A 27,420-nucleotide genomic window follows, 5' to 3' on the forward strand; every position below is an offset into this window, starting at 1 on the left:
GTAGTGTGTGGGCATGCACGTACACACACACACACACACACACACACACAATATGATGTCTGACTTGAGTGTTTAAGATATTAGCAATTAAGACTGGAATGGAAAAATTAAAGAAAAGAACTTTAAAAAAAAAGGCTGGAAAGGAATAAAGAACTTGTGATTGATTGCCAGGAGCATGACTATAAAGAGACCCTCCAATACTCTGAAAACTGCAACCAATGTAAGCAGTGTAGCTTGTGAATTTGTTATTCAATATATTCTGAAATAGTGGAAAGACATAAACATGTTTGGGCTATGGTAATGGCATAAATTGTACATGGCAGGCATACAAAAATAATGCTTTGTACTATGAGTTGAGAGTCACAGAGTTGTGTAGCATTTTTGAACATCAGTGCACCAAATATGGTAACCAACTTCATAAAGGAAAAAATACAGTAGATGTAGAGAAATAACTAGAAGCACATCAATAATAGCAGATATATGAGCTCTTTATTCAAAACAGATGAAACAATTCTGTCCAATAATAATGTAACAAAACTATCAATACAAATGAAGAAACTTTTCTGCCTGAAAATCTTTTCTAAAAGTGTTCTGTTAAATAAATATTGAATGAGGCAGGGGAATACAGATAAAACTGAAGGCAATGTTTTTTTTAAGAATTTGTAGGAGAAGCTGCTTTTTTCAAATAAAGTGACCACACATTATGAAATTTCATAATCTTAACAAGTTGATTAGAAGCAATGTAGTTAAAAGTACATTATAATAACGTAGATAGTGTAGTAAACAAATGGAAACTCCTGGACTCTGCTCTAGGTAGTGAAGTGGCACCCGCTTTCTCCACAGAAAAGACTTAACTGGGCTTCTCCAGAAATCTTCACCCAGTCTGATTTTAGGACTGTCAGCAAAAGAGTCTCTGCAAAAGAGTTCAATGTAGATAAACCTCCTATTTTCCTGTCGCCCTGTTTTACTTGGCCACTGGCCAAAAAGATACCAGCACTCCAGGTGCTGGACACCCCTTACTAGTTTTTCACAAACTTATCTAGTATAGTACTTTGAAGAAATGTGCAAACAAGGCCTCTGGCCTTGAGCTGGGACTTCACAGAGATGTCTACATCTTTAAGATAAGTTACAAATGGGCTCCATGGTAACAGCTGGCAGGGGGAGCAAAGAAAGGGGAGAAGATGCTCTCCCCTTCTCAGCTGTTGTCCTTGAAGAGTTAACTTGCCCAAAACAGTGAAAGAAAAAAAGCTGCTTTTATGTGACCTCTGCAGACTGTGAACTTCTGAGCCCCTCCCCTTCCATGCTGGGTATAAAACTCTGAAACTCCCTGAACTCGGGGTTCAGAGGATTAATTGATTATAGCAAAAGCTATGCCCTCTGAACCTGGCTGAAGCCAAATAAAACTGTTTCCTGCTATCTTTGGTGCCTTGCCTCGTTTTCCCTACAACAGTAGTGATAATTGATATAACCATTTTGTTGACCTATTTGATGAACTCTAGTAAAGCTGAAGCTACTCATAACTTACAATCTACCTTTGGAGCTACTGATTCATTTACATATCAGAGAAAACTTGAATATGAAATCAAGACAAACATAAGAATGCTTCATGCACCATTTATAAAAGTAGATTAAGGGGCTGAGATTGTGGCTCAGTAGCAGAGTGCTTGCCTAGCATGTGTGAAGCATTGGGTTAGATCCTCAGCACCCCATATAAATAAATAAAAAATAAAAGTACATCAACAACTAAAATTACATATATATTAATTTTAAAAAGTATTTTAAATGATTTGATAGACAAATTCTATGCATATATATTCATTAATACATTCTAGAGCAGTTTAAATGAGTATATTAGATCTACACTAATCCATGATGATAAAACCCCAAAATTAAAATGTTGGATAAAGCAAGTGGCAACTTCCAGACTCAGCCTGAGACCACTGGAAACAAAGCCTCAGACTGGGAAGTACAGCCCCGCCCGAGCGAGCGGGATTCTGGGAAATGTAGTTCTGCACTGACACTTCCGCCGCCGTCAGGCCTGGGCGTTGTGAGGCCTGCTGTCATGGTGAGCGGAGTGGGGGCAGGCGGCACAGAGGCTGAGCGTCGGGAGGCCTCGGCGTCTGGCCTGTACTTCCCGTGACCCCTGTGCAGAAACCGCTCTGATTCAGGCTCGCGGAAGCCCGCCAGAGGCCCCCAGCGCGTGCTCCGGCAGGAACGGATTGTGGATAAGTGTCCCTGAGGTGGGTGTCGCGTGTCGTGGCGTGGCGGGGGCGTGGCGGGGCCCGGGCGTGGCGGGGCCGGGGCGGTCTCTGGCGTACCTGCCTGTTGGACGTGTGTGGATAGTTAACCTGTAGACACCTGAGGGTTGGGCAGGGGCGCGTCTGTAAAACGGCAATTTGGGATTGAGGGCTGAGTGTTCAAGGCCCTCGGAAGACTTGTGGGAGACTCCTTGGGTAGCCCTTGGGCGTCAGTTCTTTGTGCTGGGGCCCAGTGCATCCGCAGACCCGTGATTGTGTCTATCGGGTTTCTTTGTAGGTTAACTAAGACTCTGGTTGCCAGTGATTCGTTTGCAGGCTGGGAAGGATGCTTTTGTGGTGTATCTGTTTTGTGTGTTTCATTAACTGGAAGTCCTGTTGGTTGTGAAGACGTTGGGTTTTACTTGAGCTCTGTGCTCCTGGAAAACAGCGGAGGTTCAGAAATCTCCAGGAAAAGGCTCACTGCAGAGAAGCTCCTTTTGTACACGTTCTAGGTAAGTCCCAAGAGTGCCCTTGTTTGCCTGTGATAAGCCAGACACGGATCCTCTGCATTTTCATTCTTTGCCTCAGCAGTGATTAGTGAACCCCATGGATCAGGCAGGACAAAAAATCTGGTTAGCAAACATGGACTGTTTTTTCCTCCAGTTCCATGAAATTTGGCCCTCGTACAGCCTCTCCTCACAGCAGGCAGAAAGTCTCTGGTTTGCATCCTGTTCACCCCACTCTTTAATCCCACTTTGCCTCACCTGATTCTTTCTAACTTTCTTTACTCCTTTCTGTGAAAGAAACTGCTTTCTGCCTTGCAGAGATGAGTGTAGATCCAAGGGCCCCACATCCTCCCTATTGTGGTCCCCCATTTCCCTTTTCCTACCCCATAATAATCCCTGGGAGGTAAGTCTCCTTACTCTGGATTTGTTTATCTGCTAGTGATTGCTGTTTTAGGGGAGGTGAGTGGCTGAGTTTCTTCTCTAGGCTGTGTTTGAGGATTTTTTGATGGAGGCATCAGAAATTGGGGCACTGTGTGGATATAAGTCAGTGTTGGTTTGGTGGGGGTTGTGAGTGAACAGTGGGGCTAGTAATTGGAGTGGTTGGAGCGGCTTAGTATCAGTTGTGTGCAGGGTGGCCATCAGGAGAGCCTGTGAGGCTGCCGGTGAATGGTGGGCAAACATGGGATGAATTAGAGAATGTGCAGGAGCACCCTGTGGGATAAGGGGTTGGGTGTCCCTTGGGGTTCAATGACTGGAGCAGCAGTGAAAGAAAGATAGCAAGGCTGGGGATGTCAGTGATGAGAGGCTCTGTGAGAACACATTGGGCAGCTGTGAGGGCAAGTAAACTGGAGGAGAGAGTGGTTGGCGTCCTTTGGGACTTACTGAGACTCACAGGGATTTCACTGACTTGGTTTTAGTCAGTAAATGGACAAGTCGTTGAAGGGCTGGGTAAGCCTATGATTGGGGCCTCAGTGCTATAGGGATGACTCTGTGGCTGCCATGGGACCAAGTGATTGAGAGCCCAGTATGACTTAGGAATGACTGACACACTAGTCAGGTGTGGTGGCACACTCCTGTAATCCCAGCAGCTTGAGAGGCTGAGGCAGGAGGATCACAAGTTCAGTGCCAGCCTGAGCAACTTAGCAAAAGAAAGGAGGAGGCTAGGGATATAGCTCAGTGACAGAGCACCCCCTGGGCTCAATTCCCAGTTCCACAAAAAATAAAAATAAAAAATAAGGGAATGGCCAGCACCAGGGCAAGTAAGTGAGGGCGTGGGTACTCTGAGCATGCACTGGAGGGTCAGGATTGAAGCTCCAGTCCTGAGCATGTCATCATTGGTGGGGGTGTGGAGAAACTCTGGGTCCCATTGATTTATGCCCTACATGGATTGGCATTGTTACTTGAGGGGGTTGGAGTTGAGTGCCGAGGAGCTTGAGCCAAGGAGGCCGGAGATGACAGGTGACTCATGAATGAGGTTTCATATTTGGGTGGCCTGTTGGGGTGAATGACTAGTATGCCTGTAGGTGTCTGTGATAAGCATGGAGTGAAGGGTGAGGGGGGAGAAGTTGGGCCTGTGGGTGTTGATGAGAGGGAAGCTGGAGCTTTCTGGCTTGTTTGCCATTGGCAGGGAGCCACATGCTCTCTGGTTATCCTGGCACACAATGCCAATCCTGTGCCAGTCTGAGGTCAGTGGTTGAGGATTGTAGATGCTAGCTATCATAAGGCCACTGAGAGTCACTAAGGAACCTACAGTGCATGTCACTGAAGGCCCTAGAAGGGTGGCCTGTTGAGAAGAGACTATGGGGCTGTGCAATTGGTAATTGAGATTCTGTGGGGATGAGGGGGTTACTGGGGCAAGTGATAGTGGAATTTATGGGGTTCAGTGGTTGTGTGATCTGGAGGTTTACAGAGGGGCCTTTTGGATTTTGTGATCTGCAGAGGTCTTGGGATGTGGAGCTGGAGGATTCTTAGGTGGTCACTAAGGGAGAGATGTGTGGGGGTCCCATGTTTGTGGGACTGGAGGCAGGGCCGAATGGGTGTTGGTCATGTGTGGGCCCAGACAAGCCTCTCACAGGTAACTTCTGTTAAATAATCATACTCATTTTTTGTATTCTGTCCTCTCATTGTAGCTTGTGACTGTTGGTCAGGAACTACTTTTACTTGAGTGTTTCCTTTTTAAAAGTTTTCAGCGACCCCCCTGGCTTCAGGGTGTTGCCTTCTATAACTTCCGCCTTGCTAGTTATAATCCATAGTCTGTTCTGTCCCTGGCCATGTCCAACTTCAGCCCTCTGCATGAGGACCTTGGTTGATATGGTCTTCCCACAACATTCCTCAGCAGCCTTTGGTATTATTTGAGACACAGGACAGAGAGCCCATGCTGTACGTCTTCTTGCTCAGTTTCACCTGTTTTCTGGAAAAGAGCCTTCTGACTCCTTGACCACATTTGGTCATCCATGCTAGGCTGTAGGCTTCTTGCCCATGGAGACTGAGTGTGGGCTTGCTGTGGCCTGCTTCCACAAAGGAACTTTGGGGATGGACACCATCATGCCTGGAGCACCCGAGTACACAGCAGGTGTTAACTGCAAGTGCTGGACAGTTTTGGTGAGCAGTTTTGTTGTGTGAGGTAGGGTTCTATCCCTCTTGTCCCAAAATTTATGGGCTAAGGTTTTTTTCAACATTTCCTTTAGTAATAGTAAGAGTAATCTTACTCTTATGAAGAAAGTGATTTTCCTGCATAACCCTGAGCCCTTGAAGTCTTTGGTTCTGATTCTATATCTGGTTGAACATAAGTGACTTGGTCCATGGCCGTGAAGAAACTTAAATTCTGTTTGTGTGCATCAGGATGTGGGATATGTTTGTTTAGTTTATTGTACTTATTTTAAATCTTGTTCTGTATTTTCCTGTAATTCTGCCTAAAATGATATGATGTGTACCTTGTGGTCTTTTATAAACTGCTTTTTTTTATTGGTTGTTTTTTGTGTTTGTTTTACAGTAATGGGGATTGAACCCAGGCCTCATGTATGGTGGGGAAGCACTCTACTATTGAGCTACATCCCTAGCCCCTCATCTTAATCTAGTAGTCACTTCCTAAGTACCATTCTGCCTGTCTATAAAAGAGTTGCATTTTGCCTTATAACATCTAGGCAAATAATTTCACTTAAATTAATGAAGTCATTCCTGCCCCAGGAAACATTGCTGCAGAAGGAGTGAGTCATCATCATTGCATTTCCACAATCCCTTCATGTCTCTTCAGAGCAGTTTTCCATAGTGCTGCTCCTGTGGGGGGTGTTTGCTTGGACCAAGGAGGTGAGCAACTTCATTCTAGCACTTCCTGGAAGGCACCGGGGTTGTTACTGCAGTGTGGAAGAGACGTGGCCCAGATGCAGGCCAGGTGCAGAAGATATGCCAGAAGCCAAGGCTCCCTCCCATTTCTTAGCCCACAGCCCTGATTGTGTCTACCAAACATCTAGTCCGAGGTTTTACAAGACTGAGTTCCCAGAAAGAGAAAACTAAGATTTAGGTCCCCAGACCAGTGACCTCATCTAAAATGACATTTCTGTTGCATTCACAGACCATTGCTCTCAGAAACAAAACTATTCATGTGAGATAAGCAGAGAATTCATGTGAGATTCTCAAGAATGAGAATATAGTATTGGTTTCCAGATCTTTCACTAGAGGCCTCTCTCCAGAGTCAGAACAGACAGAAGTCAAAAACAGCAGGTTTCCTGAGAGCAGCAGAAAATGATTGAGTCACAGGTGAGTTATTTGTTTATCTTTAGTAGTTTTTTTCCCACTGTGGATGTGATGAGGCTTACAGGAGACTTTATAACAAACAGGAAAGGTCTAAATACATTTAAGTCATAATCAAAGATAAATGATAAACTTGGGAAAGAAGATGTCAAAAGTAGCACAAATTTTATATTTATTAAATATATAGAGCCATACAGAAGCCTGAAGTTGGAAGATAGGTAAAGAAGACACGGGCTCCTCCATTGTCACAAAGGTGAGCAGCAGGCTTTTCTCAGACATTCCCAAAGCCCACAGCAGAAAAGGAACTAGGAGTGACAGTGTCCTCCATGGGAAGGAAAAGGCAGGCCAAGTGTTTGAGAGAAGTGCACACTTCTTGATGGCAACACAAGAGGAAGCAGTGATGGCTCTTGAGATAAGTGGCATAGTAGATGGCACCCATCGTAGCATGTGCTCTAGGATAGCTCCTTAAAACTCCTCAGTGTAAGCTAAGGGAATGAACCTAAAGAACACAGAACACCATTCCTCAGAGACTGAAGCAGGGACACATCCTACCTAGATGCTAGTTTCAGGAAGGACACTAAGTCATCTGGCAGAGTTGACCGGGTCCCTATAAATCCTCTCAGTTGGAATTTTGATAGTTTAGGTTAAAATGTTTGTGCTTCTGTTGGCAAAGGTGCGCATGCAGGCATCTGCCTCCAGCTGTATCTGTGCTCTAATCCATGGAAAAGGAGTTCTTGACCACCTTGCTTATCTCTCCCTTTCATTCTTTTCCTTCCTTATTTTCTTAATTTTTCTTAAGAATTTTGTTGTTCAAATAAATATGCAAAAAGTTTCATGTTTTCTTAGTTTTGAAATTCACTTGTATGCTGGGAGCTCAGCTGAGCTGGCCTAGCTGAGCTGCGAAGCATCAGTCATCAGGGAAAGCCACAAGCCTCCCAGAGAGCAAGGGCAGCACCATCCTTCACCTCTGAGATGGTACAGGCAGGAGCCCAAGCAAGTGCCCCTTCCCCTGAGATGGCACGCCAGTTAGGTCGGGTCCATGCAACAGGTATGGGGCCAAATCATGCCACTGCAGAGGAGCCCTGAACAGGAGGCCCCTGTGCTGTCCCTTTACCAGAAGGCACCCCTCATCTTTGTGTACTCCTCAGTCTTGAATCAGTTGGTCTGTCTGTTGTATACAGTCTGGTTCATGGCATAGTTTTTTCTTTTCCAGAATGTCATGTGACTGGAATTGAAAGTATGTAAATCAGCTGGGCATGGGGGAGCATGCCTGTAGTCCTGGCTACTTGGGAGGTTGAGGTGGGAGGATCACTTCTGCCCACAAGTTCAAGACCAGCCTGGGAAGCATAGCAAGAACCCTCTCAAAAGAAATAAAACATAGAAACAGCACGTAGCCATTCAATAATGCTTCTTCAGTCATGGACCTAGAACTGGCTGGTGTGCCCCTTAGCCCCAAGTGCTGTCCTTGGGCAGTGTCTGCCTATATGATGCACCAGCTGTTTAAGCATCTGCTTGTTGAAGGGCACTGTGGTTGCTGGCACCTGCTAGCAGTTAGGAATAATGCATTCTTCTGCATGTAGGTTTGACCATGAGTGTTCTGTTCACCTGGGTCAATACCTAGGAGTGGGATTTTTGGGTTTTCTGGCAAGTGTGTTCAGCTCTATAAGCTGCTGCCAAAGTCTCCACATGTTTCCAAGGTTGCTGTGCATCTTACACTCTGACTGTAGCAAGTGGAAATTGCTGTTGCTCACATCCTCACCAGCATCCATCAGTTTTTTGTCATTTTGCCTTTCGTTATATGCATAGTAGTATCTTACTATGATTTTAGTTTGCATTTTTCCCTTGACAAATGACATCAAACATCTTTTCATGTGTTTATTTTCCATCCAGTCTTTTTTGGTGAAGTGTCTGTTAAGATCTTTTGCTCATTGTTTTATCCTGTTTTGTAGTGATGAGGACAGAACCCATGGCCTTGCACATGTTAGGCAGGTGTTCTACCACCCAACTATGCCCAGTCCTTCTTTTGCTCACTTCCTTCTCATAATTTTGAAAAGGGGCCTTGCTAAGTTGCTGAGACTGGCTTTGAACTTGCAGTGCTCCTGCCCCAGCCTCTCGGTTGCTGGGATTGCAGCAGTGCACTTTGAATAAGTTCTTACATAAAGCGTAAGTTCTGTGTGGAGGTTCATCCTTTTGCTCATGGGTACACAGTTGCTGTGGCATCATTTGTTGAATGGACTCTGGAGCAGAGCATGTTTGTGAGGTTATCTCTGGGTTCTGTTCTGTTCCAGTGAGCTGTGTGCATCTATCCCTTCACCACTACCACCTGTCCTAATTACCCTGGCTCCATGGGGAGTCTTAAAACCAAGTGGAGTCCTGCAGTGCAGTGCTTTGTCCAGATGTGGCCATCCAGTACCTTTGTCTTTCCAAGTGCATATTAGGATCAACTTGCTAATGCCTGCAGAGCCACTTGCTACTTTAAACAAACAAATACTTTATTTTATTTACTTGTTCTTTTTTTTTTTTAATGTGGTGCTGAGGATCGAACCTAGGGCCTGCCACGTGCCAGGCAAGCGCTCTACTGCTGAGCCAACACTTGCTACTTTGACTGTTTGAAATCCGTGGCATTTTCAGGGAGAAGTGATGACCCGGCCACACTCCATCTCCAAGCATGGAATGTGTGTCTGTCCATGATGTCATGTTCTTTGATTTCTCTTGTCACCAGTTAGTAACACACAGATACTGTTACTGTGTTGCCTTCTGTGTATATTGGTACCTGACTGTGTTTGGGGGCTGATGTAAATGGCCCTATAAGACCTGTTCTGTTCCCATTGTTCACTGATGGCGTGCAGGAAACCACTGGCTCAGGTGAAATGGCCTCTTGTTTTCCAGCAGAGTTCACTAGTCCGTTCTAGGAGGTAGTGCGTATATGCATGACAGATTTTTTTTTTTTTTTGGCGTTTTATACATGGACAAACGTGTCATCTATGAATAGGGTTTTATTTTGGTTTTGTTTGTTTGTTTGTTTGTTTGTTTTTACCTTCTGCTTCTTTTTCCATACTGGACTAGCTAAGGCTTCAATACAGAGTTTGAATAGGAACAGTGCAAGATGCCTTTCCTGTTGTCTTCTGATCCTTATAGGGGAAGCATTCTGTCTCACCATCAAAATATGTTATTAGTTGTATGTTTTCCATAGATATCATTTATTAGGTTATGGAATTTCCATTATATCCCTTGGTTTACATTCCTTGTGTATGTGTGTATAGGTGTGTGGTGCTGGGGATCAAAACCTGGGCTTCATGCATGCTAAGCATATCCTTTCACTGATCTATACTTCCAGTCCCTGATTGATTGATATTTTGCAGTACTAGCGACTGAACTCAGGACTTCATGCATGCTGTGCAAATGTTCTGTATTCTACCATTGAGCTACATCCCCATCCTTTTAAATATTTTGATTTTTTTTTTTTACATTAGGTTATATGATCTTACTAAGTTGCTGATGCTGGCAAAGAACTTGTGATCCTCCTGCCTCAGCCTCTCTAGTAGCTGGGGTCACAGGTGTGCACCACCACACCCAGCATTTCTAGTTTTCATTTGTTTTGCTTTGGTACTGGGGATTGAATTCAGGAGTGCTCAACCACTGAGCAACACCCCTAGCAATTTGTATTTTTTCATTTTGAGACAGAGTCTCACTAAGGTGCTCATGGCCATGCTAAGTTACTGAAGCTGACCTCAAACTTGTGATCATCCTGCCTCAGCCTTCTGAGTTGCTAGGGTTACAAGTATGCACTACTAAGCCCAACATTTCTAATTTTTAAAAATGATAATTTGGGATATTGATTTTAGGTCTTTTTCTTTTCAAATATATGAGTATTTTTCTAATAAAATTTCATGTAAGCATTGTTTTAACTATATCCCACAAAATTTGACAAGTCGCCTTTTCATTTTCATTTAGTTTAGACTATTTTCATAATATCCCGATAATTTCCCATTCAACCTGTGGCTTATTCACATACATATGGCTTTGGAAATGTTCTAGATACATGTTATTGATTTTTAGTTAATTTTGTCATAGTCCAAGAACACACTTTGTTTGATTTATTTTAAAATAGTTATGGGTTGCCTTATGGCACTGTGTGCATACATTGTAGGGTGTTTGCTTAGCTCTTGTGGGCTAAGTGTTCTCAGTTAAGAGTTAAGAGTCAGACTGGGGTTGTAGCTCGCCTAGCACATGCGAGGCCCTGGGTTTGATCCTCAGCACCGCGTATAAATAAATAAAACAAAGGTATTGTGTCCAACTACAACTAAAAAATTAAAAAAAAAAAAAAGAGTTAAGAGTCATTGGGTCAAGTTGACCCAATTGCTGTTCAGGCCATCTGCATCCTTCCCGATTTTCTGACTGCATATCATGTCCATTCCTCAGAAAAGAGTGCTGACTTCTGTCGTTGTGTCCATTTTTAGGTGCATACACATTCAGAGTCAACGTGTCTTCTTTGAGAATTAACCCTTTACCATTTGAAGTGTTCTTTATACTTGATAATCCTCCTTTTTCTGCAGTGTCTAATAATGTTTTTCTTGAGGTCTACTGCCTTTGTTAAAAAAGCCATGCCAGCTGCTTATTGTTTATATGTTGCTACCTTTTTTTAAACTTTTGTGTTCAAACTGTTTTTGTCATTAACATGTATCACTGTAGTCAGCTATAGTCTGGGTTGCTTTATATATTCCATTTCTGTGACTTTGTCTCACTATGAGCTTCTTCTGATCTATCCACCCCCCGACCCCCGCATCTTTGCATCTGGTGTACTATAGGCTGATTTCTTCATTTCACACCCATACTTTATTTCTAGGATTCTGTTTAGTTCTTCATCAGATCTGCGTACTCAGTTGTACAGCCTTCTCTCTCTCTCTCTCTCTCTCTCTCTCTCTCTCTCTCTCTCTTTCTTTCTTTCTCTTTTCCCCCCTTTTGGTTCTGGGGATTGAACCAGGGGTGCTCTACCACTGAGCTTCATCCACAGCCTGTTTTATTTTTATTTTTAGATAGTATCTTGCTAAGTTGCTGAGACTGGCCTCAAACTTGTGATCCCCCTGCCTCAATCTCCTGAGTTGCTGGGATCACAAGTATGTGCCAATGCACATAGCCCTTTTGGTCCTGTTTCATATTTTCATTGACCTTTTTTGTTTTTCTGAATGAACTATGGATATTTATTTTATTTTAATTTTTAGTTGCAGATGGATGTAATAATTTTTTTTTAATGTGGTGCTGAGGATTGAACCTAGTGCCTTACACGTACTGGGCAGGTGCTCTAACACTGAGCCACAACCCCAGCCTTTATTTCATATATCCTAATGGGTCTGGACTTTGGTTTTTAAGATGGATCTCAGTCATGATGCTTTGTTTCTTTGTACACTCTGCACTCATTTTTCCTCATGCTTTGTTTTAAGAAGCATCTGGATTCCTTTCTCTAGGTAGTATGTACATTTGACTCTGCAGGGGCCTGATGTACTGCCATCTAAAGCCACTTTCTTTCTGATTGAGGTCTTTGCAAAGCACACCTGTTCTGTGTACTTAGATTACGCACCCACATAAGTCTAGCTTGTTGTTGTGATTTCTCAGGAGACAGTTTTTCCCCCTTCCATGTAGCACTAAGATTTGAGGCAAAAGATTAACTTTCTTTCTTATTTTTTTTGTAGTTGTAGATGAATAGAATGCCTTTATTTTATTGGTTGAATTTTATGTGGTGCTAAGATCAAACCCAGTGCCTCTCACATGGGAGGCAAGTGCTCTGCCACTGAGCTACAGCCCCAGCCCAAGAAATTAATTTTTGATATTATTTTTCATCAGTCAAAAGCCAAGTGACCCTTTTCTTGTTCCAGCTTTACCATGGAAAGTAAGCTAGCAGGTCTCTGTTCTTGGGCTTGCTCCATGCTTTGCTTCTTTACTCTTACCCTCTGTAGCTCTTGTGGCACACATGCTCACGTTCACCCCAGACCAATGTGGGCCTCTGCCTGCTCTGGCCTCAGCTTTCACTTTGAAAGAGACTGGGTCACCCACCATCCTACCTGTGTTCCTGGACTCCTGGCAGCCTGGGAAGCACACTTGTTTTCATGGCTTCGATCCTGCTGCTGCCTCTGGGAAGTCCCTTCCCATTGTCCTCTCAAGACCTCTCAGGGGCCTGCCAGTCCCTGAAGAGCCTAACCTGGTAGTGTCCTCACACGCGGTGCTCAGGCCATTTTGTCTCCTCCCTTGCACACACTTGCTTCATAGCCCTGTTCACCTCACTGTCTCTGCTGAGCGTCTAAAGGGTGTTGAAAACATGAGTTTTTTCCCACTCATCTTCATATTTTAGTGCCTGTTAGTTTCTAACTGTTCAACATTTGTGTTTTACAAGATACCTGAAAGAGCTGGCTGGTTGTTCTGACTTGGAGGCAAAGCTGCCTCTGGAAGGAGTAGTGGCTTGGTCCTCACAGAGGCTGAGGTGCTATTGTCACTCTGCAGGGCAGACCAGGCACACGTCTTCATGCCCTGGGGCTTTCCCGCTCGGTTGAGATACCCATGACACTTCTTTGAGAACCACTGTGCTTATTTAGAGACAACCTGTTCTAGTTTCTGATTCCTGGATGGGTAGATGGATGAATGCACTCACCATGATGAGTAGTTGAGTGGCATTTTTCTTTCTCCTTCAAAGCATAATGCAGTGTTAGGGTGTCTTATTAATTACCCATTGCTGACAACAAATCACCCCAAACCTCAGTGGCTGAAACCAGGAGGCATTCACCTCACACTACTGTGGCTTGGGACCTGTCAGGGCTCTGGAGGTGCTGGAGGAGATGGTCCCTTCCAGGCACACCACCTGGGTCTCTCAACATGGCTGCCATACCCCTCCCCCAGGAAGAGAAGGAGCAAGCTCCCAGTAGGGAATCAGTCTCTGATAACCTAATCTGGAAGTGGCATCCACTCTGTGCCCTTCTGTTCCGTGGAAGTGAGTCAGGAAGGGAAGATGCACAAAGTGCTGTGCCCAAGGCTGCTATCACACACAGAGGAGAGCCTGTGTTCTGCACAGCCTTGTGGGACCACTGCAGACTTGCCGGGATTGTGCTTTTCAGATATCATTTGAGGATGTGGCTGTGGACTTCACATGGGAGGAGTGGCAGCTGCTTAACCCCACTCAGAGGAGCCTGTACAGAGATGTGATGCTGGAGAACTACAGCAGCCTGCTCTTCCTGGGTGAGGTGCCCTTCTGTGATTGGCTGTGTCCAACTGGGCCTCTGGGGTGTTCACTGATTGCATATGCATTTCAGATGCCAGAGATTCCTTGATTCCAATACCAAATTGAAAGGTGTTTAGTCTCTTGTTATTTCAGAGCATTTGTAATAAGACATTCCTCAAGGGACTCCAGCTCAGGCATCTGGGTCCATGTCACCTCCTTCCAATCTCCAGGTTATCAAATCATTAAACCTGATGCCGTTTTCAAGCTAGACCAAGAGGAGTCATGGACAGTATATGAAGAGACCCTACACCAGAACGTTTCAGGTGAGAAATCATGAAATGTATTGAAAACGGTGAATTAAATTAAATCTCAGGGTTTTGGCAATAGGTGAGTACTTTTGAAATGTTGCTTATAAACTGTTTGAAATTCCTAAATCTTTATAGACTCCAGAGTAGTGACAGGAGTTCTTCATGATTCTTGCTTTGCTGTTCCGTGCCCTAGCCTGCTGGCCTCTCTGAGTGCAGTTTATTTATTTATTTTAAATTTTTTTTAGTTGTTGATGGACTTTATTGTCTTTATTTTTTTATGTGGTGCTGAGGATTGAACCCAGTGCCTCATGCATGCAAGGCGAGCACGCTACCACTGAGTCACAACCCCAGCCCCTGTGTGCAGTTTATGATGAATCAAGCCCTCCACCTGTGCAGCACATACACAGTGGCCACTCATTGAGGACCCCTTCCTTGCATAAAGAGTTCTTCCTACCTGCTTTACGTTCCTACTTTCCTTATTCCCACTTCCAAGTCGTCCTACAGAGGTAGGCTTTGGTCCTCCTCCTTAAGAATGCATAATTTTTAGCCAGATGCAGTGGCACATGCCTTTAATCCCAGCAGCCTGGGTGGCTGAGCTGAATTGCAATTTAGCAAGGCCTAAGCTATTTAGCAAGGTCCTAAGAAACTCAGTGAGGCCCTGTCTCTAATAAAATAGAAAAAAGGGTTGGCGATGTGCCTCAGGGGTTAAGTCCTCCTCAGTCAATCCTCGATACCAAAAAAAAAAAAAAAAAAATCCATAACTTTTTTCACTTTTTTATATTTTATTTTTTAGTTATAGGTGGATATAATATCTTTATTTTGTTTTTATGTGGTGCTGAGGATCGAACCCAGTGTCCCAAGCATGCTAGGCGAGCACTCTACTTCTGAGCCATAACTCTACCCACTTTTTTTCACTTTAAATAACATTGACCACTCTTGAGTTCATATTAATGTAGAACTTCTCTGAGTTATTACTTTCCTTCCTCTAATTTGACAAATTTGGGCTTTTTTCCCTTTGGAAATTTAATAGGTATGTCATTATTGAATTTTTTACAAGGCTTCTCATTTAATTTAACAGTATGAAGGAAACTTTGAATTAACAAATGACATTACTGCCCTCCCAGGTACCAGATACCATTGCCCTGATGATCTCTGTCTATGTGCTTTTCCATACCAAGAGTCTTCTGCTCCATAAATGCCTCTGTCTCATCTTGTAACTTAGTAACAAAGTGCCTATGCAGGCACAGCACAGTTGACAACAGGCAAATAAGATCCCCAGGGGTTTCAGAGAACTAGCTTCAAGGGTGCCAATCATCATATACAAAGATGATCAGGCTCCATATGCTCAGGGACAGCATGCTCACACCTCGGTAGGGTTCCTTGTGTGTCTTACAGCAGAGACAGAGTGGAAGGCAGAGCAAGTGGTGTGGAGCAGAGCTGAGCACTGACACAGCCAGGAGACGCCTCCTGCCTCCGCTGCAGCCCTGCCTTTGAGGCCTCTCAGTGGGCCTCAGTCCTCCCCTTGCAGGCTGTGTGTCCATGCTTGCCTAGCATGCATGGGGCACTGGGTTTGTGTGTTGGTACCTTTGCCCTGCTGTGTGTTGTTAAGCTCCATTTACACTGGAGAATAGCAGAACGTGGCAGAGCCTGACTAAGCCCCTCTTCTGTGCCTCTTCTGTACCCAGAGCATTTAGACGAGTCTCTTCCTCAGTGCCCCCCATGTTTCTCTCTGCCTCTGAGCCTTTGGTGGGGGTGTGCTCTCCCCACATAGACACTGCCCCCCTCTGGTTGAGCTTCTCTCCCCCCCCACCCAGTGGATGCTCCTTGACTTCCAGCTTGTCTGAAGCCCTTGCCGGCTGAGCACCTATATTATAGGACCTGAGGCCTTTTCAGACTTGACTGGGATTCCTTAAACTGTTAGGCTTAAGGTTATAGAGATGGCCAGGAACTTACTGATCTCTGTTCTATGTGAAATTTATGGTACAATTATTAATATTTTATTTGTTTATTATTATGGAGGCAGGTAAAGAGGATCTTTCTTTTTCTTTCTTTTTTGTTTTTAGTATTAGGGATTGAACTCACAGTTTCTCTACCACTGAGGTACATTCCCAGCCCTTTTATGTTTTTGAGATAGGGTTTTGCTAAGTTGCCCAGGCTTACCTTAAACTTGTGACCTTCCTGCCTCAGCCTTCCAAGTCACTGAGATCACAGAGTGCGCCACCACACCCAACTAGCATTTTTCTTTTTCTTTTTTCTAGTATGGGGATTGAACCCAAGGGTGCTTGACCACTGAGCCACATACCCACCCCTTTTTATTATTTTTATTTTGAGATAAGGTCTTGCTGCATTGCTAAGGGCCTCACCAAGTTGCTGAGTCTGTCTTGTGATCATCTAGACTTAGCCTCCCGAGTCACTGGGGTTACAGATGTGTGCCACTGTGCCCATCAGGAGATTTCTTATTGGTCAAATATCTGTTCAGTATAAGGGTTTCCATTTAACTTGTGTATTAACCTATGCTGGGAAGTACTTCAGAATGTCTAGGTCTAGGCCCTTCCTGTGGGGGCTAGCAGGTCTGGGTATGTAGAGTCTGGGAAAACTGCAGTGATAGAGTTCACATTCCCCCATTAATTTAGAACCAGTAGGGCTAGGGATGTGGCTCAAGTAGTAGAGTGCTCACCTAGCATGCATGAGGCACTGGGTTCAAGTCTCAGCACCACGTAAAAATAAAATAAAGATATTGTGTCTACCTAAAAGAAAACTAAAAAATAAATATTTTTTTAAAAAAATTTAGAACCACCACTATTATATGGAATGAGAGGACTCAGAAGGAAATAAGAGTCATGAAATAACCATGCAGGAGCATAGAATTTAACATAAAAGAAAATACAGAACTGTATGGCATTCAATAATTGAGTATAGAGTTCATGATCAGATTCAGTGTTACAGGAAGGAGCTGCTTTAGCACTCAGCAAGTGTGTTCCTCCCCACACATCGAGGTAGCTATGTACTGCACTGTGAGCTAGGAAAGTACCAGTGGGAACTACCACTTACCCCAATCCTCGTGGAGTTGACATTCTACAGGGAGAAACAGAAGTAGAGGATCATCAACTTGATAAGTACTACGCATAAAATAAACAGGATGTTTGTTAGTGTGCTGTCAAAGTGATGTTTACATTTGAATGAGCCAGGCCTGCTGGAAAACTGCGAAGAGCATGCCAAATATAAGGAATGGAACATGCAGAGGACCCATGGCAGAAAATGTCTTTGTGATAAAAAAAAAAGAATGAGAATATTGTGAAATAAAATTGAAGAGGTTAGAGCAAACCAGTCATACAGGACATGCATCAAAAAATTTTCAAGCAGGAGGATGAAAAGGCCTGGTTACATTGTTTTTGGTGGGGGGTGTTCTGGGGGTTGAACTCAGGGGCACTCAACCACTGAGCCACATCCCCAGCCCTATTTTGTATTTTATTTAGAGACAGGATCTCACTGAGTTGCTTAGCGCCTTGACATTGCTGAGGTTGGTTTTGAATTCATGATCCTCCTGCCTCAGCCACCTGAGCCACTGGGATTACAGGGTATGCCACTGCGCCTGGCTTCTGATTACATTTTTAAAGGTGACTGGATGCTGAGTAGAGGCTAGAATTGGAAGCTGGACTCCCAGTTAGGAAGTAGGTCATTTTGGAAACAGGATGTAATGGGGGTCACATGGCAGAAACAGAATGGAGAAACATATATGTTCTGTGGTATAACACTAGCAGTAGTCCACCTGTCTTCCCAAATGACATGTTTTTATTTCCTTTAAGATTTTTTGATACAATTGAATATCTAAGCCTTTAAATCCATAGGTGAACTACTCTATTATTGCTTGATATCAGGTTGCTTATTAATTTGAATAAATATACTTCTTAACACTGCTTCTTGATCTTAATTTGAAATTATTATTTCTTCTTATATTTTAAAGAGCAACTTGCTCTTAAACTCTCCCCCTCCATGTGTCTGCTTGTGACTCTTGATTCTGGTCTCCAGAGTTCTTTCTGTTTTCTCTCCTCTCAGTGGACTGTGTGAACATCACTCATGCACGAAACATTGAGCATTCTCATTCTCCTCCACATCAGCAGCTCTAAGTGTCTCTTCCCCTGAAATTCTGATGTCTGAGAATTAGAGGAGATGCCTCACAAAAAGTATTCTTAAGAAAAAAGAGTACTTGCTTTACATTTAGAATCTCACCAAATATTTCATCTTGCAGAGTACCTCCTGGGAATCTTGCCTCCCAGTTGCTATAAACAATGTCATCAACAGTCAGCAGACCTTTAAAAGATCACTCCAATATTCATTAAGCAGCCATGTGGTGGAACTCACAAGTACATATACCTGTAGGATGGAAAAAGCTGTACTAAGGTTATACAAGAAAGTTCTTATGGTTTGGAATAATTTCAATTTATAACATGATGTAGATTTTATATGTAGATTATGATTCAGTTATAGATCCAGTTAAAAGGGTCTGAATGTCAACATGCATCAGATAAAAGTGTTCACGTGAGCTCTGGAGAATTCTTGAAATTATCACCAGAAAGTGGTGCCAGTGGTGGAGGGGTCCTGGAGGTGACGGCCAGGTGGCTGTCTGGCACAGAGAGGTTTTCAGTGCAGCAGTGGCACAGACATCAGTGCTGTCCGGAGTGAAGGACGTCCCACTTGTGCTCTTCTCAGGCCAAGTTCGTCTTCTCTTGTGCCGACTCGCTCTTTTGCTGTTCCCATTTTCAGCGTATCATGAGTCTCTCTGATGGTTTTGTTCTTGTCTTTTTACATAATCTGCAGCTAACAAAGCTGCAGACATAAAGTAGACAATTGCAGATTACTGCATAATTTTGACCTTTGTAATTCTAACACCGGTTCCCATTTCCATTAAATATGTCAGTGCCCAGTACATAGAGAGTATTTGTGGGTCTCACTGTGTTCATGAGCATAGTCACTGAGGAAGTTACACAGTGTGGTTCTTTTTTCCCTCTTTTTAGAAATCTGGCTAGACAGTGATTCTAAAATATGGCATCAAGATAATCAAGACAAGCTTAAAAGTATGGAGAAAGGCCATGGATGTGATGTTTTGGGGAAAATATTTAATTCAAGCATGAACTTTGTTCAGTTAGGAATGAGACTCCATAAATGTGGCAGAGGTGAAAAAAGTTTGAAACATCCTTTTGATTTTCTTATTCCAAAAAATAACTGTGGCAAAAAGAAATTTGATGAGCTCAGCAAGGAGTTACTGTTTTGTGTGAAACCCGACAGAGGCTGTGGAGAGGTACAATACTGTGATGACAAGAAACACAGAAGAACCAGCAGCAGCGAGGCTTGTGGGACACACACGGGAGTCTGCTTGTGCTTGGAGTGTGGCAGAGTTTTCCACAGGAAGTCACAGCTGACCATTCACCAGAGAACTCACACAGGAGAGAAGCCCTATCTTTGCAGCGAGTGTGGGAAGGCCTTCTCACAGAAGTCCTTGCTCACTGTGCACCAGCGGACACATTCAGGGGAAAGGCCCTACGGGTGTGGCGAGTGTCAGAAGGCTTTCAGCAGGAAGTCCCTGCTCATGCTACATCAGAGAACTCACACTGGAGAGAAGCCCTACGGGTGCAGTGAGTGTGGGAAAGCCTTCAGCAGGAAGTCCCAGCTCAAAAGGCATCAGATGGCTCATGCAGTAGAGAAGCCCTATAGCTGCAGTGACTGTGGGAAGGCTTTCTCCCAGAAAGTGAAGCTCATCACACATCAGAGGGTACACACAGGAGAGAAACCCTATAAATGCAGTGATTGTGGGAAAGCTTTCTTTTGGAGGTCTCAGCTCATTACTCATCAGAGGTCTCACACTGGCAAGAAACCATATGTGTGTAGTGAGTGTAAAAAAGCCTTCAGCAGGAACTCACTCCTCATTAGGCATCAGAGAATTCACACAGGAGAGAAGCCCTATGCATGCAGGGAATGTGGTGAAGCTTTCATCCGAAAGCCGCAGCTTATCAAGCATCAGATAATCCACACGGGGGAGAAGAGCCATCGATGCCGCAATTGTGAAGAGGCCTTCTTCAAGAAGTCAGAGCTGATGCGGCATCAGAAAGTTCACTCTGGAGAGAAGCCCTATGGCTGCGTGGAATGTGGGAAGACCTTCTTTGGAAAGTCGCAGCTCCTAACCCACCAGAGAACTCACACTGGTGAGAAACCGTATGGCTGCAGTGAGTGTGGGAAGGCTTTCACCCAGAAGTCAAGCCTGATATCGCATCAGAGAACACACACTGGCGAGAAGCCCTACAAATGCAGTGAGTGTGGGAAGGCCTTCAGCGAGAAGTCCAGTCTCACTCACCATCAGAGAACCCACACTGGAGAGAGGCCCTTTGAATGCAGTGAGTGCAGGAAAGCGTTTGCCTGGAAGCCACAACTGCTCAGGCACCAGAGGATCCACACAGGGGAGAAGCCCTACGAATGCAGTGAATGTGGGAAAGCCTTTGTTCAGAAGGTGCAGCTCATTAAACATCAGAGAAACCACACGGGAGAGAAAACCCATGGGTGCAGTGATTGTGCAAAAGCTTTCTTTGAGAAAGCACAGCTTATCATCCATCAGCGAATTCACACAGGAGAGAGACCCTACAAGTGTGCCGAATGTGGGAAATCGTTCACCAGAAAGTCCCATCTCATGAGGCACCAGAGGAGCCACACAGCAGGCAGAGGCTGTGCATGCACTGAGTGTGGTGGCAGCTTCAGCAGCAGGTCGCAGCTCACATTGCACCAGAAAGACCACACAGAACCAACGCCACATGAGTGCAGCAAGGGCCGACCCCTGCCTGCTGTCAAATGTCCCCACTGAGGACAGGTAGGAGAGACTCCTGTTGAGATAGCAGCTGCTGGAAACATGCTAGCAGGGAGTTGAGTCACGAGAGCTTTCTAGTGTTTGAAAAGCAGATGTTGTGCAAAAGCCTTCTCCCAGAAGATTCCCTGGGGCACCCCTGTGAGGACAAGCCAAGGTGGAAGTGAGGTTGGCAGCACCCTCTGTCAGAGGTCACAGGGATTCATGTTTAGAGACTTCAACAGGGAAAGCTGGGGGAGCAAACTCCTCAGGATTCAGAGGTGTCATCAGAAAGGAGGTGCTGGACGTTGTGTCTTGAGAGTCTACATGAGGAGTTCTGGTGTCCAAGGGTCTTTGAAGTAATTCTGCCAGGAAACTGTGTCTGTTGTGTAGGAATCATTACAAACAGCTGTCAGTCTCAGACAGACATGTCTGCTAAAGGGTGAAGACTTCACTCTTGTGTGTGGTGGAGTAACCAGGATCAGAGCATGTTCCTGCCTTCAACAGCTACATGTAAAAAGGCTTTTTCTTTTTTTAATTTATGTTTTTAATTGATACATAGTAACTGTATGTATTTGTGGGTTTTAGTATGGCTTTACAGTGTGGATACAGTGTGTAATGGTCAGGTCAGGCATATCTGTAATTGGCATCTATCTGTTAGCTCAGCTTTACATTTCTTGTGTTGAGAATATTCAGGATCCTATTCATTAGTTATTTTGAAATATTTGTATTGCTAATTGTTGCTGGGTGCAGTGGTGCACACCTGTTACCAGGATCTTGGGAGGCTGAGGCAAGAAGATCACAAGTTTAGGCCAGCCTGGGTCCCACAGTTAAAAAATGAAAAAGGCTGGGCTGTGGCTCAGTGGTAGAGTGTCCATGGTTTCCATCAAAATTCTGCAAACCAGGGCTAACTCTTCCCAACCATAGTTAACCTACTGTGTTTCAGAATGTCAGAAGTCAGTCCTCCTGTCCAGCTACATACTTGGGCCCATTGGCTACCCTCTCTTGGCTTCCCCACCTCCACTGTTTCCCAGCCTCTGGGAACCTATTTTGGCTGGTCTCTGCTCCCTTGAGGAGACTTGGCTTCTGCAGGTGGTATTATTGCTCAATGCCTGACACATTTCACTTACTTGGTGACCCCCAGTTCCAACCTCATTGTTGCAAACAAAAGCAGCATTTCCATTATTTTATGTCTGAATGATATCCTGTTGGCACATATACCACATTTTCTTTATTCATCCAGCAACAGACACCTGAGTTGATTCCACATCTTGGCCAGTGATGATTCTTGACATGACACATGTGGTCTGTGGTCCCAGACAGATGGAGCTGACTCATGGTCACCCAGCCTACTACAGTGGCAGTTTCCAGGTGGCCACACAGGGAAGGGGCCAAGAATAGCCTTGTGGTGAGAAGGGAAGGATTCCCACAGGGCCACAATAGCTGGAGTTTGCAGGGAAGATGTGGAGGTGTGCTTAACAGAGAGGGGCTGTCTGAGGGATCCCCAACTCCTTTGGCTGAGTAAGGATTTACACATGTGTAGGAAACCTGGGAACAGCTGGAGCTGTGCAAGGCAGGGGCAATTCAAGTGGGAACTGGCCAGAGACGAATGGCTGGTCACCGTGTGGCAGCAGGTGGGCTCTCAGAAGCCCTGTTTTAGCAGAGGACTGACTAGCCCTATATCAAGCTACTCTGTTTCCAAGTAAAATTTAGTGAAAGGCTGGGTTGTAGCTCAGTGGAAAAGAGCTGGCCTAACATGTGAGGTGCTGGGTTCCCTCCCTGGCACTGCAAAAAGACAACAATTTTAAAGCACCTAGAAGGGAAATCATACACAGGAACAAATCACAGCAGGGCATCTGGACAGGGCTGTGTAAGAAGATAAGGAAGGTGCCTTAAATTACTGAAAGAAAGCACCACAGCAACCCCCACAACGTAGAGTTTTCTGGTTCCATCAAAAACATCTATAAGGGCTGGGAATGTGGTTCAAGCGGTAGCGCACTTGCCTGGCATGCACGCGGTGCTGGGTTCGATCCTCAGCACCACATACAAATAAAGATGTTGTGTCCGCTGAAAACTAAAAAAATAAATATTAAAAAAATCTCTCTCTCTCTCTTAAAAAAATCTATAAATGATGGAGGCAAAATGAAGCCTTCTCAGAGTCAGAAGATTGTTTGTTCCACAGGTTGACCTGCCCATAGGAGATGCTGAAGGAAGCCCTGGGCAGCAGAGAACAGTACAGAATGGAAGTGTGGATCTGTCTAGGGAGCCCAGAGTTCTGGGAATGGTGATGAGGGGTGGATGAGAGCACTTCAGAGTGCTTTGAGGGGAGAGTTGGCCCTCACAGCCTGTATCATGACAGAGACTCTGAGTGTTTGAGATGATGAGAAGGGAAGTGTCTGGCAACATAGCATGTGGGTGACCCTTAAGTGCAGTTGGACATGGCTGAGCACAGTAGCCTTGCCTGTGATCCTGGCTGTGCAGGAAGTTGAGGCAGGAGGAGCAGAAGCTCCGAGAAGAAAAAGGGCTGGCTCAGTGTGAGAGCAGCCCTGGGCTTGGTCCCCAGCACTTTGGGGAAAGGGTAGTTGAATGGACCCCATCAGCCAAGTGGGAAGCTGTTCCCGGGGCTCAGGGTAAGTCCCCTTCAGCAGCCACACTCGGGAGTCCTCTAAGTCCTAGGTGTTCATATGCTGATTGCTTTCTGTCTCTCCAGGCCCATTGCTCCTTCTCCTTTGCACCCCAGAGTTTGTCTTAGGGATGACTCCACTGGTTTTTCTTCACAGGTTTGAACAGTGTAAGGTACCAGGAGCAGATCGGGACGGTAGGGCAGGGACCCTCTGCGCCCTCCCCGCTCCCTGCTGGACACTGGCTTGGCTTTCCAGTTCACAGCCTTTCTGGCTGTGGCACCTCTTTGGCTAAAGATTTCCTAAGCTCTCCTTCTCCTTTCCCTCAGACCTAGGGTGAATACAGATCTGGGTGCCACCACTGGTTTGGTTTCATTTTGGAGATGTCTGTAGATCGCCCCTTTATTAATATCCTTGAGTTGCTATTGAGTGTGTGGGGCATACCCGAGCACACTACTTGGGGAGCTCCACCACCGAGCTATATCGCCAGCCTTTCTTATTTTTTTTTTCTTTTTAATTGTGAAACAGGTCTTGCTAAACTGCCCGGGTGGCCTTGTGATCCTCCTGCCTCAGCCTCGCAGGTAGAAGGATAATGGGCCTGTACCACCACACCCAGCCTTAAGGTGGTTTGTTTTCTGCATTGTGTTAAATAATGAGCACTAAGACTGTGAGAGCATTAGCCCTGGTACCTGTGCCTCAAGGACACAGACTGATATCTGTCAAGATTTCATATTCCAGACATTAATATTTTGTCTTTGTATTTTAACAATGCAGTAGAAATTATAACAAATATGAAAGGGTGTGTGTGTGTTTCATGTTTATGGCCCTGGAGTCTATTATTGTCTGTTACAAACATAAACAGGCTTGCAGTTATTACTGAATCCCTCTTCAGTACCAGAAAACAAAATGTTTGCAAAGTCTTAAGCTACCTCTGGGTCAGCCACATACCTCCAAGAAGCCCTATTACTGGCTATATCATCCTGGACCAGGAGCAAGATCAACTGTTGCACAGGCTCTAGAAGTCACCCTGTGTGGTTGGAAGGCCCTGTCCACTTTCTGCTGTTCCTTATGTGCAGCTCATGTGGTCTCTGCCAGTCCTCAGTTACCATTGTCCCCTCTCACACACTGCCAGAAAGAAACCTGTCCTCTCTGAGAGTAAGGAGTTGCTTAGCTAACGGTCCCATGGAGCTGACTGGGCTAACTAGACTGCCAGTGAGTAACTCCCTGTGTGGCTTCGGTTCCCGCAACTCAGCTGCCTCACCAGCCCTTGGGTGGCGACGAAGCTCCCTTACCCTGGACCCGCATGTCATCTCTTCTGAAACAGACGTTGATGCAGGCCTCCTCTTTGGACAGTGCCAGTAAGCACAGGGCAATCTGTGTTCATGAACTTTTGTATCACTCTGTTCTGTCTCTAAGGGGTTAAATAAATGCCTTGATATTTGGTATAAGTAGAACACAGCATTGAGTTATCTGTAATTGTTTTGTAGTCCTTGTTATAATTTGCATAGGATGATCTCTGTCAGGATTGTTTCACAGCTGCGTTCATTTACAAAGTGAAGGAGATTCCTACTCCCATCATCTTAGCCAGTTTTATCTATTGATGTCTTGTCTGTGACATAGCGGACAGTATAATTTCTTTTTTCTTTTCTATTTATTTATTTATTTTTCTTTCTTTTATTTATTTATTTATATTTGAACCCAGGGCCACTCTGCCACTGAGCTATATCCCCAGCTCTCTTTATTTTTTATTCTGAAATAGGGTCTTTCTGATTTGTTGAGGCTGGCCTTGAACTTCTAACCCTTCTGCCTTAGCTTCCAAGTCACTGAGATTACAGGCATGCATCATCAACCCAGTAGTCAATATAACCTCTCATGACTAGTTCAAAAGATAAAATTCAACTAAATTACACCTGAAGTCTGCTTTCTTCTACAAGTTCCCACCCAACATCACACTGCCAGACCAACTTACAGGCACAGGACACAGATCAACAGGATAGGCACAGTGGCACATGCCTGTAATCCCAGATACTGTAGAGACTAAAGCAGGAGCAAGACACTGTCTCAAAATAAAACTGAAAGAGCTGGGGGTGTAACTCAGTTTAGAGTGTCTCTGATTCAATCCCCAGTACTGAAAAATAAATGAGAGAAAATCAGAGATAAAAGGTTAATTTAAAAGGTTCATAAAATGGTCAGTTTCTACAATGAACAGGATAAAGACAGCATTACAGGTGTGGCAGAACAGTTAGTCCTATAAATTCTAGCAAATTTTAGAGAAAATATGATAATAGTGGTCACTAAACAGTTCTATATTTACTGACGAAATTGAATTTACAGTTAATCTCCCAACAAGGAAAACTCCGGGCCCAGACGGTGTCACTGATGACTCTTTTTTCTTCCCACATCTCATTGGTGCTCTGTGGCAGCAGTGACAGGAGCCACTGTCATGACTGGCACCTGCACCCGAGGTAGCCGCATGATGTGACACCCCACCCTCCTTCCCCCACCCCTCACCCTGTCGCTGCCTCTGCTGAACCCCCTTTGATTCCCATGAGACCCCCATGCCTTTCTTTCCCCTTTGCCTCTCTAGATGCCACACAGGAGAGAAAACACACTTCTGAGTTTGGCTTATTTTGCTTACATAATGGTCTCTAGTTCCATCCACTTTCCTGCAAATAACTATTTCATTCTTCTTTATAGCTGAATAAAACTTCTTTGTGTGTGTGTGTGTGTATACACACACACACACATATATATACACATATATATACATATATACGCACACACACACACACACACACACACATATATATATATATACACACACACACACACATACACATACATACATTATTCATCCACTGAGGGACACCAGGATGGTTCCATAGTTTGGCTATTGCAAATCATGCTGCTATCAACATGGGGATGCAGGCATCACTGTGGCAAGATGACTTTGATTCTCAAGGATTGATACCGAGGAGTGCATAGCTAGGTCATGTGGTGGTCCCTGCCTACTCTTCTGGGGAACCTCCATACTGATCTCCATGGTGGGATCATAGGTATCTGTCACCATGCCCGGCTGTGTTTGTTTTCAGCACTGAGAATAGAGCCCAGGGATGCCCCATTGGTAAGCTACATCCCAGCCCTTTTTATTTTATCTAATTGACTCAAAAGTTGCTGAGGCTGGCCTTGAAGTAGCAATCCTCCTGCCTCAGCCTCTTGAGTAGTTAGGATTCAAGTGTGTGCCACCATGCCCAGCCTCTGCTTCAAAAAAAATTTTTTAATCAATGTAAATCACCTTAACAGACTAAAGAGCCAGAGTTTGAATATGATGATTTGTTGTTTGCTGTTGACACTTTCCAGACTTGAGTAAACACTCTGGAGATAATGTTTCTTATTTGGGAGTGCTGTTTCAGCCCATCCATGATTCACTGTGGAGCTGTGGATGGAGACCAGCCCTTTGTGCATGCCATGTGCACTCTGCCCCTGAGCTGCAGCTGAGCTGTTGACCAGGTACACCAGCAGGCCATTGAGGTCTAGGCGTGCAGGAGCTGTGCTGCCTCTCGAGCCCCATGACCTAGCAGATCCAGTGATGCCGGAGGCATCAGTGGCAGAGGGGGCTGCCTGGACCCTCTGGCAGGCCCCATAGGTGAACTATAATGCAGGCCCTTAGGACTTTGGGGCAAGGCCCATGTTTATGTAGGTAAGTAGTCTCCTTTTGAGAACCAGCTTTTGGCTTGCTACTGGGGCCTATTAAGAGTTGCTTTAGGAGGCTGGGGCTGTGGTAGAGCACTTGCCTAGCATGAGTGAGGCACTGGCTTCCATCTTTAGCACCACATAAAAATAAATAAAATAAAGGCATGTTGTCCATCTACAACTAAAATAAATAAATAAATAAAGAGTTGTTTTAGTTTTAGTTGGGGGTTTTCAAAGAAACAGAACCAATAGGATATATGTGTATGAAT

The 27,420-nt window shown here is 44.7% G+C and overlaps 2 protein-coding genes across 7 annotated transcripts in view; both read left to right on the top strand.

The window, feature by feature from the left end:
* Positions 1–2,029: 2,029 nt before the first annotated feature.
* Positions 2,030–24,912, top strand: Znf605 (zinc finger protein 605). 5 transcript variants are annotated; one of them, XM_046445876.2, is made up of 6 exons: positions 2,030–2,240; positions 2,536–2,749; positions 6,315–6,499; positions 13,597–13,717; positions 13,931–14,023; positions 19,024–24,912. In XM_046445876.2, the coding sequence occupies exons 3-6, from the start codon at positions 6,485–6,487 to the stop codon at positions 20,856–20,858; spliced, it is 2,064 nt and encodes a 687-aa protein (XP_046301832.1). In that variant the 5' UTR covers positions 2,030–2,240; positions 2,536–2,749; positions 6,315–6,484; the 3' UTR covers positions 20,859–24,912. The 5 variants fall into 5 exon arrangements, with proteins under 5 accessions (XP_046301832.1, XP_046301833.1, XP_046301834.1 ...); XM_046445877.2 differs by having other exon boundaries at positions 6,407–6,499; XM_046445878.2 differs by lacking the exon at positions 6,315–6,499.
* Positions 13,928–27,420, top strand: part of Chfr (checkpoint with forkhead and ring finger domains) — a 45,971-nt gene continuing 32,478 nt past the window's right edge. For both annotated transcript variants that reach the window (XM_046445882.2, XM_046445883.2), the window contains exon 1: positions 13,928–14,023. The gene's annotated coding sequence lies outside the window, so the exon portion shown is untranslated. The remainder of the gene's footprint in view (positions 14,024–27,420) is intronic.

This window comes from Marmota monax, unplaced genomic scaffold, assembly GCF_021218885.2.
Source record: "Marmota monax isolate L192 unplaced genomic scaffold, Marmota_monax_Labrador192_F-V1.1 WCK01_AAM20220418_F8-fsc00200, whole genome shotgun sequence".
In the NCBI taxonomy this organism is placed as follows: domain Eukaryota; kingdom Metazoa; phylum Chordata; class Mammalia; order Rodentia; family Sciuridae; genus Marmota; species Marmota monax.

Bases quoted from the DNA above. Each gene is read 5' to 3' on its own strand.
- Znf605 (XM_046445876.2), top strand. The intron at 13,718-13,930 runs GTGAGGTGCCCT...TCCAATCTCCAG, and splicing joins CAGCAGCCTGCTCTTCCTGG to GTTATCAAATCATTAAACCT. The intron at 14,024-19,023 runs GTGAGAAATCAT...CCCTCTTTTTAG, and splicing joins CCTACACCAGAACGTTTCAG to AAATCTGGCTAGACAGTGAT.